Source organism: Eulemur rufifrons, chromosome 7, assembly GCF_041146395.1.
Source record: "Eulemur rufifrons isolate Redbay chromosome 7, OSU_ERuf_1, whole genome shotgun sequence".
NCBI classification, from domain to species: domain Eukaryota; kingdom Metazoa; phylum Chordata; class Mammalia; order Primates; family Lemuridae; genus Eulemur; species Eulemur rufifrons.
Genome location: NC_090989.1, coordinates 147,882,492 through 147,901,275, shown reverse-complemented (window position 1 = coordinate 147,901,275; position 18,784 = coordinate 147,882,492). Strand labels below are relative to the sequence as shown.

General features: G+C 36.7%; 1 protein-coding gene across 1 annotated transcript in view; it reads left to right on the top strand.

Annotated features, from left to right (window-relative positions):
* Positions 1-18,784, top strand: part of ULK4 (unc-51 like kinase 4) — a 561,027-nt gene that overhangs the window by 93,413 nt on the left and 448,830 nt on the right. The window contains exon 19 of the mRNA XM_069475562.1: positions 5,604-5,687. Coding sequence (XP_069331663.1) covers positions 5,604-5,687 — 84 coding nt within the window. The remainder of the gene's footprint in view (positions 1-5,603; positions 5,688-18,784) is intronic.

Below are 18,784 nucleotides of genomic sequence, written 5' to 3'. Positions count from 1 at the left end.
CTGAGAGTTTCAAATACTGGAAAGTTATAAGTAATTAAGAAAGTTCTCATATTGTATTTCTTAAGTTGTGGTTCTAGAACTTGCTGAAATGTTATATAACTCAAATATCCTTAGTATCTAAATTCAGCTGACTTTCTGGACAATCATCACTTTAAGACAACTACCATAATTGTTATAAAACATTGGTAGTTTAAACTGTTTATCTCCATAATTAATATTGATAGGTGTGTGAACAGCAAATTTCTCTTCCTTGTTCTTCTTTTTCATGACTGCCTTCGCTATTCCTGGCCCCTCACATGTCAGAATAAATTTTCAAATCAGCTTGTTCAATTCTACAAATCATCTTTTTTTTGAAACTACATTGATTATGCTGATAAATTTGAGAACTGATAGCTTTATGATTTTGAGTCTTCCAGAGCATGTTTGGAATTGTACTGAATCTGTATATTGATTAAGAAAGTATTGCTATCTTTATGATATTTAGTCCTCCATGCATAAAAAAGTGTTTCCATATATTTATATTTTAAAAAATAATTCCATTACAATTATTTCATTCTGTTCAGAAAGCTTTGTTGCATCTATTTTTGGTTGTATTTATTCTCAGGTAATTTCATATTTCAAAGAGCTAACATAGTCATGAACCTAGAAAACAAGGCAATAAAGAAAGGTATATAAAGCCAGGCCAGGTGCCGTGGCTCATGCCTATAATCCCAGCACTCTGGAAGGCTGAGGTGGGAGGATTTCTTGAGGCCAGGAATTTAAGACCAGCCTGGGCAACATAGGGAGACCCTGTCTCTACAAAATAATAATAACACAAAAATTAGCTGAGCATGGTGGCACTTACCTGTAGTCCTAGCTACTCGGGAGGCTAAGGTTGAAGGATTGCTTAAGCCCAGGAGTTTGAGGCTGCAGTCGGTTATGATTGTGCCACCATATTTCAGCCTGGGAAATAGAGTGAAATTCTGTCTCTTTGGGGGGAGAAAAAGTTTAAAAAAGTATACAGAGAAAAATCTTTATTTTTGTACCACATCTGTCTAGTTCCCCAATAACCATTATAATTATGTTCTTATATTTAGAGTTAATTTCGTACATATGAGCAAATATAATTGTAGATTCTTATTTTGTATCATTTTATACAACAGGTAGAAAGTTCTTTCACTTAATTATACACTATTAAGAATAACATATGGAGATACATACACTGGAGCTATTTCTTAATAATTAACATGGGTGTATTTCTTAATCAGTATTTGTAGTGTTCTCCCTCCCTCTTTTTTCTTTTGTGATGTACATTATCTACCAAGTTTTCTGAAAGGTACTTTTCCTTGCATTTCTTTGGGGGTGGGGCTGGAGAGTTTATTTCTACTTTACCATTACCTTGGACCCTCAAGGCCTTCACATCCAAACTTAAATTTACCAAGTTTTTCAGGCCCTCAGAGTAAAATAAAACTTCAGTGCTAAGTTTATCCCAATTGTCTAATATTTGGGTTAATTATTCTAGTCAGATCTTTGATTCATTTTAAGGATGTCAGAATAAAACCAGTTACTTTCATTAGAAGAATAGTCAGTTACCTAGTCTGCCATCTTAGAAGTTATATCAGTAATAGGAGTCTAGTCTAATTCTTTTCTTTTTTTGGGGGGGGGTCCTTTTTATTTAACTTCCCTCATCTCTCCCATGCCTCACCAGCTTTTTTTTTTCCTTTTTAAAATTTTGAATTATTATGGGTACACGATAGTTGTATATCTTTATAGGGCAGGTGTGATGTTTTGATACAGGGATACAATGAGAATGATCAAATCAGGGTAATTGGGGTATCCATCACCTCAGGCATTTATCATTTCTTTGTGTTAGGAGCATTCCAGTTCCACTCTTAGTTATTTTAAAATATACCATAACTCATTGTTGACTGTAGTTGACCCTGTTGTGCTATCAAATATTGTTCATTCTAACTATATTTTTGCACCAATTAACCAGCCCCTCTTTATTCCCCCCTCATTGCTACTCTTCCCATCCTCTGATAACCCTCATTCTACTCCCTGTCTCCATGAGATCAATTATTTTTAACATTTAGTGGCCATATATGAGTGAGAACATGTGAAATTTGTCTTTCTGTGCTTGGCTTATCTCACCTAAGCATAAAACGTAATGTTCTCCAGTTCCATCCACGTTGTAGCAAATGGCAGGATGTCATTCTTTTTTGTCGTTATATAATATTCCATTGTGTGTATGTACCGTGATTTCTGTATCCATTCATCTATTGATGGATATTTAGGTTGATTCCAAATCTTGGCTATTGTGAATAATGCTGCAGTAAACATCAGAGTGCAGATATCTTTTCCATATACTAAATTTCCATCCTTTGGATACATACCCAGCACTCACCAGCTTAATTGATGTATAATTGGTATAAAATAAACTACATATATTGAAAATTACAATTTGGCCGGGCGCGGTGGCTCACGCCTGTAATCCTAGCACTCTGGGAGGCCGAGGTGGGCGGATCGTTTGAGCTCAGGAGTTCGAGACCAGCCTGAGCAAGAGCGAGACCCCATCTCTACTAAAAATAGAAAGAAATTATATGGACAGCTAAAAATATATATAGAAAAAATTAGCTGGGCATGGTGGTGTATGCCTGTAGTCCCAGCTACTCGGGAGGCTGAGACAGGAGGATCCCTTGAGCTCAGGAGTTTGAGGTTGCTGTGAGCTAGGCTGACGCCACGGCACTCACTCTAGCCTGGGCAACAGAGTGAGACTCTGTCTCAAAAAAAAAAAAAAAAGAGAAAATTACAATTTGATGAATTTTTATTTATGTATACACCTATGAAACCATCACCAAAATCAAGATAATGAACATATCTGTCACCTCCAAAAGTTTCCTTAGCACCCTTTGTAATTCTGTCCTGTCTCCATGTAACCACTGATTTGCTTTTAGTCATATAAACTAGTTTGCATTTTTCAGTATCTTATGCACATAGAATCAGACAGAATCATATTCCTGCTTGTTTCTAAAAGTAGATGTAGAGAATTATTTTCCATGATACATAATTGGATACAAGCTGGGCTATTTTAATAAAGGGATGATTTTTGAGGCCATGACATTTGACCACATCTTATGATAGCAAACCAGAAAAGGAAGTTAAGTCCCTGGATCTACAAAAATAACTTTCCATGAGATGAGAGCTTTTGTGGAATTGTCACTTGAATGTAGGTAAACCTTAAAATCTCAGGTCAGGCTGACCTGGTGGAACTGACTGGAAGTGACAGTATATGCTGTATATAATACACAACCTAAATCCTGCCTTGTTGGCTCTCTAGTGACATCCTACTGTTCCAAGCTTAGGGATAGAAGACCAGACTGTGATTCTGCAGAGGATATTGTTAAGGCAACATATTTTCAGCTTATGTATCTTCTTTTTTTTTTTTTTTTTTTTTTTTTGAGACAGAGTCTCACTCTGTTGCCCAGGCTAGAGTGAGTGCCGTGGCGTCAGCCTAGCTCACAGCAACCTCAAACTCCTGAGCTCAAGCGATCCTCCTGTCTCAGCCTCCCGAGTAGCTGGGACTACAGGCATGCGCCACCATGCCCGGCTAATTTTTTCTATATATATTTTTAGCTGTCCATATAATTTCTTTCTATTTTTAGTAGAGGTGGGGTCTCGCTCTTGCTCAGGCTGGTCTCGAACTCCTGAGCTCAAACGATCCGCCCACCTCGGCCTCCCAGAGTGCTAGGATTACAGGCGTGAGCCACCGCGCCCGGCCAGCTTATGTATCTTCTTACTCTCGTCAAGGATACGTATCACCTTAAGTCCAGGTATTCTTATTTTGTCTTTTTAAATCCAGCTTCTAATGAGGAGAAAGGGCAAGTCAGTAGGGCTGAGTGTAGCTTAAAGTCCAAGTAAAAGGATGAAAAAAAGGGTCTACTTGGACTGAGTGACCTGAAAGTCAGTAATTCAACAAGAGTTTTATATATTTATTTATTTTACTTGGAGTTAGGGAGGCAGAACTTGCCAGATTGGAGTGGTTTGAGGTTTTAGAGGGAGACCAGGAAGCTGAAAAGGTCAGTGTAAAGTGAGGATGGTTGTGACAAGAGGCCAGGGCTGAAAAGGGTCTTGTTTTCAAAATGGGAGACAGTGACCCTATTCAAAGGGAAATGTAGGAGACCAGTGGAGATAAGACTAAGGTATGACCCTGAATAAGGCGGTGGGGTGGGAATGAGATCCTGAGCCAGAGTGGAGGAGCCTGTCCTGTTACAACCACTGAGTGGAAGTGGCAGATGGCATCAGGTGTAGGTGAGTTTGTTGTTCCTTTCTCAGGACTTCCATTATCTCTGTGAAGGAGGCAGGTAGGGGAGGGGATGGGGAGGGTCACATGTTTGCAATAGGCCTCTTAGAGAGTTGATCGGAGAAACAGTTGGCCTGGAGAGTGATACTGAGGGTCTCCTGGGGTTGCTGATCATAAGTTAGTAATGGACTCTGTGCTCTGTGGTGCCTCCTTCTGTAAGGGCCCAGTTGCCTGAGTGCAGGCCTAGAGAAAACAAGCGACTGTTCAGATTTTTGGCAGGAGTGATTAAATGGTGGGCCAGGGACTCTCAGTGTTTGTAAGGGAAGTGGGTGATAGATTGGGCGAGAGGAGAGGGATCGGGGGAGAGGGGACAGAGCCCAGTGACATTAAAGGCTGTGATGAATGTTTTGAATAAGTGAACTGGAAGGGAAGAAAGTTGTGTTTGGAAGTTAAATTTAGTTGTGAATTACTGATTTTTGAGTTGGAGCAGTTCCTGATCATAACGTCCAGGCCAGGGCATGACTATATGTGCAATTGTGTGATTATGTGAGAGTACAGTTTTAATGGGTTACAGTTCTCATCATGGGTATAAAATACTTTTGGATCAGTAATGTACCAGTTTTATCATTTGGACAATCTTTTAAATATTTTCTCTAAGTGGAATCTAATTTTTTCTGCTTTAAAAAGATTAATTTTTTCACCTTTCTGTGTAGCACCTAATTTATTTTTTGATTTTATTTGATAGGTTGGAGGAGTGTTCTTGTGGTTATTACACCAATTTGGTTAATCTTCTGTGAGAGAATTGTTGCTGATTCATTAAGATCAGTGTACCTGGTGATCTCATTTGCTCATTTTTATTAATATTTAGCACAATGTCTTACTAGGTAGCATATATATTGCCTTTCACTTGTGCTTATAGGTTATATCTTGAGATATGACTCAAAGTTGTGTTTTTTTGTGCTCTCAAATCATTCCAGACAATGTAATACTTTTTAGGTAAGGGTATCTATGTTTCATCTACAATATTCAGTAGAATTTTTAAAAAATAAATCCGGTCATTTTGTCTCAATTCTTTTTATCTAGCTTCTAATAAAGGGATATTATCAATATCATATATAATACAATGAGAAATAGAAGAAACACCTTGTATGTACAATGCAAAGACCCTTGATCTGGTTGTAGTTGTTAGGCAGTAAGTAACACTTTAAGTAGAATATTAAGAAGTTTTAAATAGTTTGTATATTTGGAACTGTGACTTTTTCTTGAATGGGTTAATATCTTTTGTGCTGTTAGCTTCACTGCCTTTTTTCTCACTTCATTCTAGGAAGAAAAAAAAAAGAACCCTAGAGAATGCTGGGCTGTTCCCTTGGCTGCATACACAGTGCTAATGAGGTGCCTTCGGGAAGGGGTAAGGCTCCTTTGTTGTCCTCTGTAGACACCTGCAATTGTAATAACCCTTCAGGCACTGTATGAGGATTGTAGCCTGCAGCAGTGCGAGAGCTTGTCAACCAAGTATTGCTCCTGAATTTAAATAATTCCGACAACCCACCATGAACAAGTGACCTACAGTGGAGCAAGTGTAAAAATGAACTAGCTTTCTCATTCGCATATTTAAATGTCTTCCTTTAAAAGATGGTGGCACATATAAATAACATAACTAGCTTTTAATAGCATATTCTTAATTACTTCCCCCCCTTTTAAGTTATTGATGCACGGGCTTAGTAAGCAAGGTATATGCGGAGAATTTTCCATGAGCCTGAGACACTCATGATTATCTTGTCAGGTTGCCATTTTGAGGTTCAGAAACAGGGAAGCTTCTAGTATCCATTGATTTTAATACTAAGTAGTATTTATTATGCGATGTGATTGTTCAGTTTAGTCACATTTCTTATGCTGCTATTAATGACTGAAAACCAGCCAGCTGGCCAATCAACCACCTCATATATATGTAGTTCCTATGGGTAACTATGTAAAGGATTTAGTAACTGACCTAAAAGGTTGGTATTTTCTGTTTGCTTTAAACCATTTGACATTGTTTCACCCAAGGCAAAGCCATAGGCTAAAAACATTCCTTAAGGAATGAAAAAGATATATCCGGATAAACATCTTTCTTTCGAGTCCATTACTTCCTCCGTTATATGGTAACAGAATAATGTTCCCAGTGTAGAAAGCTCTCCAAGGTTTTCCCCTAGTGATGCAGAAATAAAGTTTGAACACTTCCTATTTTGTTTGAATACTGAATCATTTATTATGGGATATGATAAAATAAGTAAATTATGCTTTATCAATAAAATGAGAATCAAGTCATTTTGACCTATTGTCAAAAGACATGTTTGGATTCAACATTCAGGGCTTCAAGCTAGGCACACTTGGAGGCACACAGATGAACAAGGTGAAATGCCTGTTCACACACTGATCTCACCTATTGTGAGAGCTAAGATTAAAATATAAAATGGAATATGTCAAACACATAAATGCAAAAGAAAAAAATATAGGAACTCAAGGGAGAAAGGAGTTTTCTAGGGATCCCTTTGACAGTGTAAAAGTAATTCTGTTGTATTGTGATAAACATGGGGGTGCAGTTATCTCTTTGATATACTGATTTTCTTTCTTTTGGATATGTACTCAGCAGTAGGATTGCTGGATTATATGGTGGTTCTGTTTTTAGCTTTTTGAGGAACTTCTATACTGTTTTTCATAATGGTTATACTAATTTACATTCCCACCAACAGGGTATGAGAATTCCCCTTTCTCCACATCCTCATCAGCATGTTATTTTTTTATCTTTCTGATGAAAGCCGTTTTGACTAGGATGAGATGGTATCTCATTGTGGTTTCAATTTGCATTTCCCTGATAATAGTGATGTTGAACATTTTTTTCATGTACTTACTGGTATACGAAATATACCATACTATTTGTGTGTCTTCTTTTGAGAAATGTCTATTCAGATTATTTGCCCATTTTTAATCACATTATTTTTTTTTCCTTTTGAGTTGTTTGAGTTCCTTTTGTATTCTGGTTATTAATCCCTTAGCCAAGATATGAAATCAATTTAAGTGTCCATCAACAGGTAAATGGATAAAGAAAATATACTTCTATTCAAAATAGTACTGGAAGTCTTAGCCAGAGCAGTCAGGCAAGAGAAGGAAATCAAGGCTATCCAAATGGGGAAAGAAGAGGTCAAATTATCTCTCTTTGCTGATGATATGATCTTATGTCTAGAAAACCCAAAAGATTCTGCCAAGAGACTGCTAGAACGGATAAATAAATTCAGCAAAGTCTCAGGTTACAAAATCAGTGTACACACATCAGTAGCATTCTTATATGCCAACAACAGTCAAGCAGAGAATCAAATCAAACACTCGATACCTTTCACAATAGCAATAAAGAAAATAAACTACCCAAGAATATATTTAACCAAGGAGGTAAAAGACCTCTACAGGGAGAACTATGAAACACTGAGTAAGGAAATAGAAGATGTAAACAAATGGAAAACCACATCATGCTCCTGGATCGGCAGAATCAACATTGTTAAAATGTCTGTAATACCCAAAGTGATGTACAGTTTCAATGCAATCCCTACTAAAATATCAACATCATTTTTTTCAGATCTAGAAAAAATAATTCTATCCTACGTATGGAAGCAGAAAAGACCCCGTATAGCCAAAGAAACTTTAAGCAAAAACTACATATTGGAAGGCATCACTTTATCAGACTTCAAGCTATACTGGGAATAGAATTACTTTTATACTGTTACTATAACGCTATAGTAACCAAACCAGCATGATAGTGGTACAAGAAGAAAGACATAGACCAATGGATCATAACAGAGAACCTAGACATAAAACCATCTTTATATTACTATCTGATCTTTGACAAAACAGACAAAAACATACACTGGGGAAAAGAGTCCCTGTTCCATAAATGGTGCTGGGAAAATTGAATAGTCACATGTAGAAGACTGAAACAGGATCCACACCTCTCACCACTCACAAAAATTAATTCACGATGGATGACAGACTTAAACCTAAGGCATGAAACTATAAGAATTCTAGAAGAAAATGTTGGAAAAATTCTTATAGATATTGGCCTAGGCAAATAATTTATGAAGAAGATCCCAAAGGCAATCACAGCAACAACACAAATAAATAAATGGGACCTGATCAAATGAAAAAGCTTCTGCACAGCCAATGAAACAATCAATAAAGTGAACAGACAACCTACAGAATGGGAGAAAATATTTGCATGTTATAGTATTAATATATATGGAATACGATGGAATATTTTTTAGCCATAAAACAGAATGATATCCTGTTATTTGTAGCAAAATGGGTGGGCCTGGAGGACATTATGTTAAGTGAAATAAGCCTGGCACTGACAAATATTGCATATTCTCACTTATGTGGGAGCTAGAAAATTTGATCTCATGGAGGTGGAATTGTGGTTAAGAGGCTGAGAAAGGTATGGGGGAGGGGGAAATGAAGAGGAGTTGGTTAATGGGTGCAAAAATGCAGTTAAGTAGAAGAAAGTTGTTCTAGTGTTTGATAGCATAATAGAGTGACTATGGTTATCAGTAATTTATCATGTATTTCAAAATAGCTGGAAGAGAAGATTTGGAATATTCTCAACACAAAGAAATGCTAAGTGTTTGAGGTGATGCATGTGTATCCAATTACCCTGATTGATCATTAACACATTGTATGCATGTATTAAAATGTCACAAGTACCCCATAAATATGTACAGTTATATCAACAAAAAATTCTAAAAGCTTTTCATCTTTAATTTTTAAAACTTGTTATTAGAGTAAAAGATGAATAATTCTAATCCCTGAGGTTGTATCTTTTATCTAAAATCTCTTTCCTGCCCTGCATCTGTTTTTCACTGGGCATAGAATATGAAGAATAATGTTTTATGTCCATGTGTATTATTATTACATAATTGGTTTTTTTTTTGTTGTTGTTGTTTGTTTGTTTTTGAGACAAAGTCTTGCTCTGTTGCCCGGGCTAGAGTGCCGTGGCGTCAGCCTAGCTCACAGCAACTTCAAACTCCTGGGCTCAAGCAATCCTTCTGCCTCAGCCTCCCAAGTAGCTGGGACTACAGGCGTGCGCCACCATGCCTGGCTAATTTTTTCTATATATTTTTAGTTGTCTGGCTAATTTCTTTCTATTTTTTAGGAGAGACAGGGTTTCACTCTTGCTCAGGCTGATCTCGAACTCCTGACCTCGATTGATCCTCCCACCTTGGCCTCCCAGAGTGCTGGGATTACAGGCGTGAGCCACCACACCAGACCCATAATTATTGTTAATAACTATAAAATAGTCATACAGTTTTGTATTTTAGTAGCATAGTTGCCTTTTATTGCCTTGGTATGTGTGGCAAGTCTTGCATGTTTTTCACAAAGGAGGGAATGTCTAGAGCTCTATAATTTATGAAAATTTTATATCGTGTATTTGAAGAGCAGTTAAGCATGTGCTTTGGCAGCACATACACTGACATTGTCCCTACAAAACACATAAATTAGGTGGTGATTATCTGTAAAAAAGGATTTCTTTTTTTTACAAAAACAATTCAATTATAGTAGTTCTTAAAATAGCATATTTGTCTAATGCATTCAAGACATAGTTTAAGGTAAAATAATTTTTAAGCCTTTTATAACTTCAACAATTTAAAAACTTTTTTCTGTGTAGAGAACCATTTTTCCAGAACTTACTGAGATTTCTGAATGTAGGTTCTTGTGAAATATACCGCATGTACAGAAAAATATAACATATAACTTTGACTCAAGCTGCACAAAAGCAAATCATGTAACCAAAATGTTTGTACCCCTGTAATATTCAGGAAAAAAAACCAACCAAACAAAACAAAACCAAACCCTCCCAAATGGCTATGTAACCTAGAGAATTCTCTCTCCCTCTTGGACTGCATCTTGTCCTTTCTTTCGGGGTGTAACCACTATTCTTTGGTAATAAAGATTCCCAAGTTTTTCTTTATAGTGTTTCCATCTTTGAATGTATTGCTAAACATTAAATCTATTGGTTCTTAATGCTGAGCTCTTTGTAAACAGAATGGCACCATACTTCTTCGAGATTTAATTCTTTTGCTTAAAGCTAGGTTGAAGTTGATATGGCTGATTATGTAAACTATAGCTCATTTGTACCACTGTATCTTGTTGGAATATGCCCCTATCTGTGTGTACATGTGTGTGTGTGTGTGTGTGTGTGTGTGTATGTATATATATACATACACACACACATGCACCCCCATGTGTATATATCAACTTATACTCCCACCAGCAGGTTATGGGAGTACCCATTAATCTACATCTTCTTGAACATTTGGCATAGTCAGACTTTAAATCTTTGTTAATCTGATGGTCATTAAGTGGTTTTTTATGACAGTTTTAATGTGCATTTCTCTGGTTACTAATGAGGATGACCATCTTTTTCTATTTGGTTTTTTGGGTTTCCCCTTTTGAAAAGTGCTTGTCAAGTCTTAAACCTGTTCGTTCTATTGCTTTGTAGGAATTCTACCCTGCACAACCTATTGTTAATAAAATGTTTAAACATTAGAAAAGAAAAGAAAACTGTAATGATCACCTTTGTTCCCGTCACATAGATTCAATAAGTTGTCAACATTTTGCCCTATTTGCTTTCCTGTAGTGTATGTGTGTATCCATATGCATGTGCATTTATTCATTTGTTTATTTTCTGAATTGTTTGAAAAAATTACAGATGTCATAGCAGTCCACCTATAAGAATTTTATATGTATTCTTGATATTAATCTTTTGTTGATATGTGTTGCAGATACTTCCTAATTTGTGGTTGGGCCTTTCGTTTTATTTATGGTTTCTGTTGATAGGCAGAAGTTCTTAATTTTAATGTAGCTAAATTTATCAATCTATCACTTTATGATGTGTGCTTTTTGTGTCTAAAGAAATGTTTCCTGCCTCCAACATCATTAAGGTAGTCTCTTGCATTTTCTTCTAAAAGTTTTATTTTTCCTTTTCCCATTTAGAGATTTTTGTAATTGTTTTTTGTATGTAGTGCTATGTATAGGTCTGGTTTTATTTTTAAAAGTGAATGTTGATAACTGGTTACCTGCATCATTGAGTGATAGTCTGTCTTGTCCCCTCTGCTCTGCAGTGTCACCTCTGTCCCATTGGTGTGCACCTGTCTTCTTGGACTCTGGTTCTGTTGGCCTCTTCCTGTGACTCTGTGCCATGCTATCTAAATCAATAGTCTTCCCCCTATGTTTTTAATATACGGGAAGTTTTACCCTACCAGTATAATCTTTTTTCAAGAGTTTCTTAGCTATTTTTGCCCTTTTTCACTTGCGTATAATTTCTCCAATCAACTTTTTGAGTTCACCTGTTGGGATGTTGATTGAGAATACATCTATAAATAAATTTGAGGAGAATTAATTGTCAGCATAACATGGAAGGCCTTCTCAATGAAAATATAAACAGTAAGAGAATGACATATTTGATTAAAAAAAAACCTAGGGTAAGATGACAACTGATTAAAATTCAGCTAATGTGTTTATTAAGTTAACACTCTCCAGTAGAGGTCCAATTCTTTACAGTTAAAATTTATGAAACATGTCTTCATATATTATATACTGGCTGGGTATGGGAAAGGCATTGTCCTGTCTTCGTTTATTGGGAAAGAGAAACGGTTTTTTTTTTAATCCCTAGTTTTATGCTTCAGCTTTCATTGTTGTTTTGTAACTTCATTTGCTTTGTTTGTTTCTTGTGCCATTGCTAAGTCATTTATGGCTGTGAACTTCCCTCTTAATCTACTCTTAGCTATAGCCCAGTAGTTTTGACATGTGGTGTTTCCATTATTATTATTTTATACATAGTCCCTATTTCTAATTTAAAATTTTTTCTTCAGTTAGAGTTGTTTATGAGATGACTTAAACCTATTCAGGTGGGTGGATTTTGTTGCTTTTTTCTTGCCTTTGTTGAATTAACAAAGTTACATTGCCTTATCATCAAGAACGTGGTCTATTCTATTTGTCTTTCTCTTTTTAAAACATTGTGGTGATAGATATAACATAAAATTGACCATTTAACCATTAAATGTATAGTTCTGTGGATTAGCACGTTTACGTTGTTGGGCTATTTCTCTTGTTTTTACATCTATTGAGATGTTCTTTTGCTTAACTTATTCCCCCCCCCTTTTTTTCTCACATTCAAAACTTGGGTAAGGTACCTTGTTGAGCATGGGCTATTGATTCTGGTTGTTACCTCTTTTCCTTCTCCTTCCAATCTCTGCATTGGGAAGAAAGCAATATGGAAATTTTACTTCTTCATTTTATTGATACATAGACCTCTTCTTAGAAGGCAATTTTAGTTTTAAATTGTTTTTTTGTTATTCATAGAAAACTAGCTTTGTCATGGGATGTTTATAAGCATTACGTGAATGAAGGGTTTTCTAGCCAGGTAAGTTGTGTCAACGGAAAAGAATCCAAATTCTTTAAAATAATTTAAAGAGGTTTTTTTCTAAGCTGAATATGTGCTACTACGGCTGGGAAAGGCACGCCCAAGAAGCCTTGAGCTAGTGGTCTCACCGTGGCTGAGTTACAGTTTGGTTTTATACCTTTTAGGGAGACAGGAATTACATGTAAAGTCATAAATCAATATGTGGAAGGCGTACATTGGTTTGGCCCAAACAGGCAGGTCATTTGAAGTGGGGAATTACAGATTATAGGTGGGTTTAAAGATTCTTTGATTTGTAATTGGTTAAAGATACGAAGCTTTGTCTAAAGGCTTGGAATGTTTTAAGTTAAGGATGTCTGCTAATCGTAGACAAGCCACTGGTTCTATACAGAGACTCAAATGATCGGTTAAGTAAATTGATGACCTGCAGTTGTGGTTTAACCTTTGTCTTACGTGGTCTTAGACTTGTTAATGATTTTGTATTAATATTCTATTGTTACAAAGAGTAACTCCAAAAGGGACAGGGCATGACTATACTTTGTGTGTCTGACCTCCCTTCTCCTCATGGCTAGCAGCTCAGCTTTAAGGTTTTTTTTGGGGGGAGGGGTCCCCTTGGCCAAGAGGGGGTCCATTCAGTTGGCTGGGGGGCTTAAGATTTTGTTTTAGTTCACAATTGGAAGACATGGAGTCACACAAGGTTTGGACAGTTCTGTTTGTTCCTAGTACTTTTCAGAGCTTTCAATTATGAATCTACTCAAGGGGATATTGTATGCAACATTTTCAAAGTCATTGGCCGCAGACTGTACCTTATCTTGTGTTGTATTGTGGTTGCACTTTGGGAGAGGAAGCTATAATCTTAGACCGAGACTGTAATGAGTGTGTTAAAATAATTTTCAGTAGGTTTTCTCTTTTTTGAGTTGCCTAAGAAATTATGACCTTCTTTTCCAAATGGGCCAACCTGTTTTATGAACATGATTTCTGTAATTTTTACAATGGTGAGAGAGATGTTAGTGTGATGTTTTTGTCCTTGTTATAGATGTAAATGCTCAGATGGAAAGAGTGGGGAAGTATTTAGAGTGAGAGACTTTTGCTGGAACCCACAAAAAGGAAGGTCTGGTATAGTTGTTGAGAAAAGATTGTGGCAGTATAGAAGAAAGGGTATCCATGACGACACTGAGTCATAGTTTCAGAGGTGGTGCTGGCATTTGAGAGACCTGGAGTTGATACTTAGAAGATGTGAATTTTAGTCCTAGATGTGCCTCTCTTTAAAGGCTTGATATTGACCAAACCCTGGGGGCTCCACTTGGTGGTGTTTCCTATTTTAAAAAAAAAAACTAAAACCTCTGCTTGGTGATCTTCCATGTGCTTCTGGCTGGAGCCCTCTTTGAGTCGGACCCCCCACCCATGCCCTGACTGATGACTTTCCTTTCTGCTGCTTTGCCCTTCATGTTTGTGCACAATAGTGAAGAACAATGATCCTTGGAAGCATTGCTGTGTGGATCTCAGGAATATTTGGCATTGAATTTAAATGACATATGTTCCATATGTGTATGCAATAGGGAGCCTGAGAAAGTTGTTTTTTTCTTTCTTGAGATGTTTAGTCTCTCTATGTAGGGAGCAGCCTACTCTACAGTGCACCTAGAAAAGCTGTAAATAGCTCCTAGAATTTCCACGTGTATAGAGGAGAAGATTAATTTGTATGTTTGTATCTAATCAACCACATCTCTATTTTTTTTTTAGCTTGCATAATAGTCTGTATAATTATGGATGCTGAATTAACACCTGGCATATGTTGTATTTAAAAATGTGAGATTCAAAAAATAAACTGGTTTATTATTCATTTCTGAACAATAGCTTATTAGGTAATTTTTATGTAACAAAATTCTTTTAAAAGGAAATTTAATTTTCATTTTTTAATTAGATCTCTTTGTTCTTTCTGAGAAAACCAGTGGCAAATCATTTATACATTTAATTTGAAGAGTTGAAGATTGAATTAAAAAGAAGTACTAGAAATGTTAGCCATTAATGTATTATCTTTGAAATGTTTTACTGGTCACCTAAAACAAAGAGAGAAATGAATTAAGATTCTTGGCTTTTGATAAGAGCTAAAATGTACAGTTTTATTTTCTGTTTTTTTAAATTGCAATCCAAGTTTAATCTTCTTAATGAAGAAATACATGTGCCATCAACATCAGTTGTTTTGTGGGTACTCATAATTCCACTTGACTTTTATGTAGTGAAGGTGGGCAATGTGTGTGGAATAGGAACAATGCAGTTTTCTTTCTTTTGAATATCACTATGAATCTAATAATTGAAAAGTTCATAGCTTTTTTTTTTTTTTTTTTTGACACAATCTCACTCTGTTGCCTGGGCTAGAGTGCCGTGGCATCAGCCTAGCTCACAGCAACCTCAAACTCCTGGGCTCAAGCAATCCAACTGCCTCAGTCTCCCGAGTAGCTGGGACTATGGGCATGCACCACTGTGCCCAGCTAATTTTTTCTATATATTTTTAGCTGTCCAGATCATTTCTTTCTATGTTTTAGTAGAGACGGGGGTCTCGCTCTTGCTCAGGCTGGTCTCGAACTCCTGACCTCGAGCGATCCACCCACCTCGGCCTCCCAGAGTGATAGGATTACAGGCGTGAGCCACCGCGCCTGGCCCATAAGCTCATAGCTTTTTGAATGCTGTTATGAATAGGATGGCTTACCAGGTGTGGAGTTACCCAATGTGTCTCTTTTTTTTTTGAGAGGGAGTCTTGCTCTGTTGCCTGGGCTAGAGTGCCATGGCGTCAAGCTCACAGCAACCTCAAACTCCTGGGGCTTAAGCAATCCTTCTGCCTCAGCCTCCCAAGTAGCTGGGACTACAGGCATGCACCACCATGCCAGGCTAATTTTTTTCTATATATATTTTTAGCTGTCCAGATCATTTCTTTCTATTTTTAGTAGAGACGGGATCTCACTCTTGCTCAGGCTGGTCTTGAACTCCTGAGCTCAAACGATCCACCTGCCTCGGCCTCCCAGAGTGCTAGCGTGAGCCACTGCGCCTGGCCTACCCAATGTGTCTTGAAGTGAATAGTTGAGAATGGTATGAGGGAAGCAGTCCTCAGCAAGCACTGAATGGGGTAGAACAGCTTCCAAAGAGTTGGTAGCATAAGAAGCACATAGTGTGTGGCATTTTCATTGCAAGGGTGGGGTTTGTGCTGCCTCTCTTCCCATGGCAGTTACACTCACAGAGGAGGCCCCAGAGTTTGCCTTGGCATGTAGGAACTGATAAAGTATCAGTAGTAATACCTTTCAAGGGTTTATATTGGTTGGATTTCTGTGTAAATTTTCATATTCCTTTGACTGTTTTTTACCCATTACACATTTTGTATGCTTAACAAAATCTATAGCTCTTCTGTTTCTTTTTCATTTAATACCTGCCCTTCTGGTTTCTTATCTTTTTATTATTATTTTTAGCTTAACAGTATTATGGTTAGAGAGAATGATGTATGTGTGATTCCAGTCCTTTGGAATTTGTTGAAATTTTCTTTATGACTCTCAGTATGTGTATACTTAGGGGAAAAAACTAAATTCTGTCATTGTTGGGTGATGTGTTTTTTTTTTTCCACATTAGGTCAGGCTTGTGTTAATCTTCCAGATAGATCTTCTATACTCATTGTTTTTTTTCCTGTTTGTTTTACCAGATACTGAGGTGTGTGTTTAAATTGCCTTCTTTGGTAGGGTTGCAATTTTGTCATATTTTGCTTTTGTGTATTTTGAGTGTTAGTTATTAGATATATAAGAATTCAGATTTTTTCTTTGGTTTATTATAATTTTTATTATGTTGTGACCTTAAAAAAATCTCCAATAATGCTTTTTATCCAAAGTCTAGTTTATCTGATATTAATATAGCTAACCAGCCTCCTTTGGGTTAGGTATCACTTGTGTATCTTTCTCCCTTTTTCAGTCAGTCTTTTTTAACTTTGTTTTAGATGTCTCTTCATATTATATATTTTCTAAAAATTCTGCTTTATAATCAATTTCTCTTCACTATAGTATTTAGTCCATTTATGTTTATTGTAGTTGCTGGCATGATTGACTTTATAGCTGCCATCTTACTTTGTGCTATTTGTTTCATCTGCTTTATATTTATTTTTTCTTCATGTCTTTTTTTCTAATTCCTTTTATTTTGTGATTATTCTACTGCTCTTGTGTTTGAAACATAATTTTCCTGTCAATACAATTGTAGGTTGACAGTACTTTCTGTTGGCAATTAGATATACTATTTCACTGTCTTCTGACTGCAGTTGTTGCTGCTGAGAAGTCAGCTGTCAGAGCAACTGTGGCTTCTGTGAGGGAACTACTCTGCAAATCAAGTGAGGGCCTACTTGTACTTTTAGCTTGTTGTGGGCCTTCTTTCCTACAATCTGCACCCCCATCTCCAAATAAACCATCACCACCCAACTCAGATTGTCAGGGAGATAGGGGAGTTATTTCTTGTTAAGGTGTATTATACTTAGTTGTAGCTATTAGGATCTTTATTTTACTTACTACTTACATGGGCCCTTAGCCTTGCCTCTCATTTTCTTGTTCACCCTATTGGACAAATGATCTCAGGGCAAACACCAGCTTAAGTGTTCTAGGCACCTCTCGGGGTTCTTGTTTAAACAGTTGCTGGCTTAAGAATTTGATGCCGGTTTACAGATGCTTTTAAGAAGGTTTTTTTGTTCATTTTCTTATTTTATATTTACTATATTTAGTTGCTTTCAGAGGGATAGAGTTGTCTAGGTATCTTGGCCAGTATCTTGCAAGAATTGAGAAATCCCATATTCTTGCTTCAGTGAGTTACTAAAGCAGTAAACTATGTAAAATAAATCCTAGGTTCCTTGAAGCCTTTAGAGGAAAGATCAATTTACCAATGTGAAAATAATTAATGTCAATATTTTAGATATTGATTTTGGTGCTCTTTATTGGAAAAGTAGGCATGTAGACTAAAATTATATTGGTAGCAAAACTTTATTTTCAAGACTGCCTACAATGTATTAGATCTATTTAACACCATTTAAACATAGTACAGCTCTTCCTTAAGAAGCCTACCTATTTTTCTAATAATCATAGCTTTTATTATCATGGTATGATGATATAGGTCTTTGATTTAAATAATAGACATTAGTTTAATCCAGTTATCCCCTCCAAAGTGTTAATTAAGCAGAAAATACCACCGATCTTACGACTTGGATGGTGTCCCATGGGGAATCCCAAGGTCTAGGGTCACTTATTTCAGGTGGTAGCAAGTTGAATTGGCCTGACAATCTCACTGAGTTTATAGAGCGCTGGGATGACACATAGCCCCTTTCCAACCTACGTACTAAAATTTAATTGTGATTTTCTAGTACTAGGAATTGGTTCTCTTAGGAATTGACTGACAGTTGTGATGTAAAGCACATGTGAAAATATTTGAGAGGGCTTCTGTAAATAGCACATTTCCCCCTTACAGTCACGGGAGAGGCTTCAGAACTTCATGAGAAATAAGACAAAGAACAGGGCATATGGAACGAAGTATCATATTTGTATATAATGAGAACTAGGGTAGAGGACATAGCTTGTATCTGTGAGCAAATAGGTTACCATATATTGGACCCCCACATTAAGGAAACTTAGCATTCCCCAGATAGAGCAGCACTCTCCAAGTGGGGTACCTGTCCAGGTAAGACTTACAACTGGGGAATATGAGAATCCAACTCTGGGGGTGGGCCTGTCCCCAAGGGAAAAGGAAGAAGAGCTGAACATTTAGGCATGTCCAGTTTATTGTTTTCAAATTTGACAAATAGATGACACATTTTATTTCCCCCTGAGCAGAATGAATGAAGGAACAAGGAGGCTGCAAGTGTTATGTTAATTTATTCTGGCCTCATGGAAGGAAACACAGGAATGGGAGGATGGGAAGGAAGAGTTCTTTCAGATACTCATTCTGAGAAATGAAATGTGTTGAAGTTTGAGAAATTGAAGTGTGTTTAAAATTTCTGTCAATTTTATAGTTCATGCTATATGCTATTAATAGGAAGAAAAGCTAACATTTAT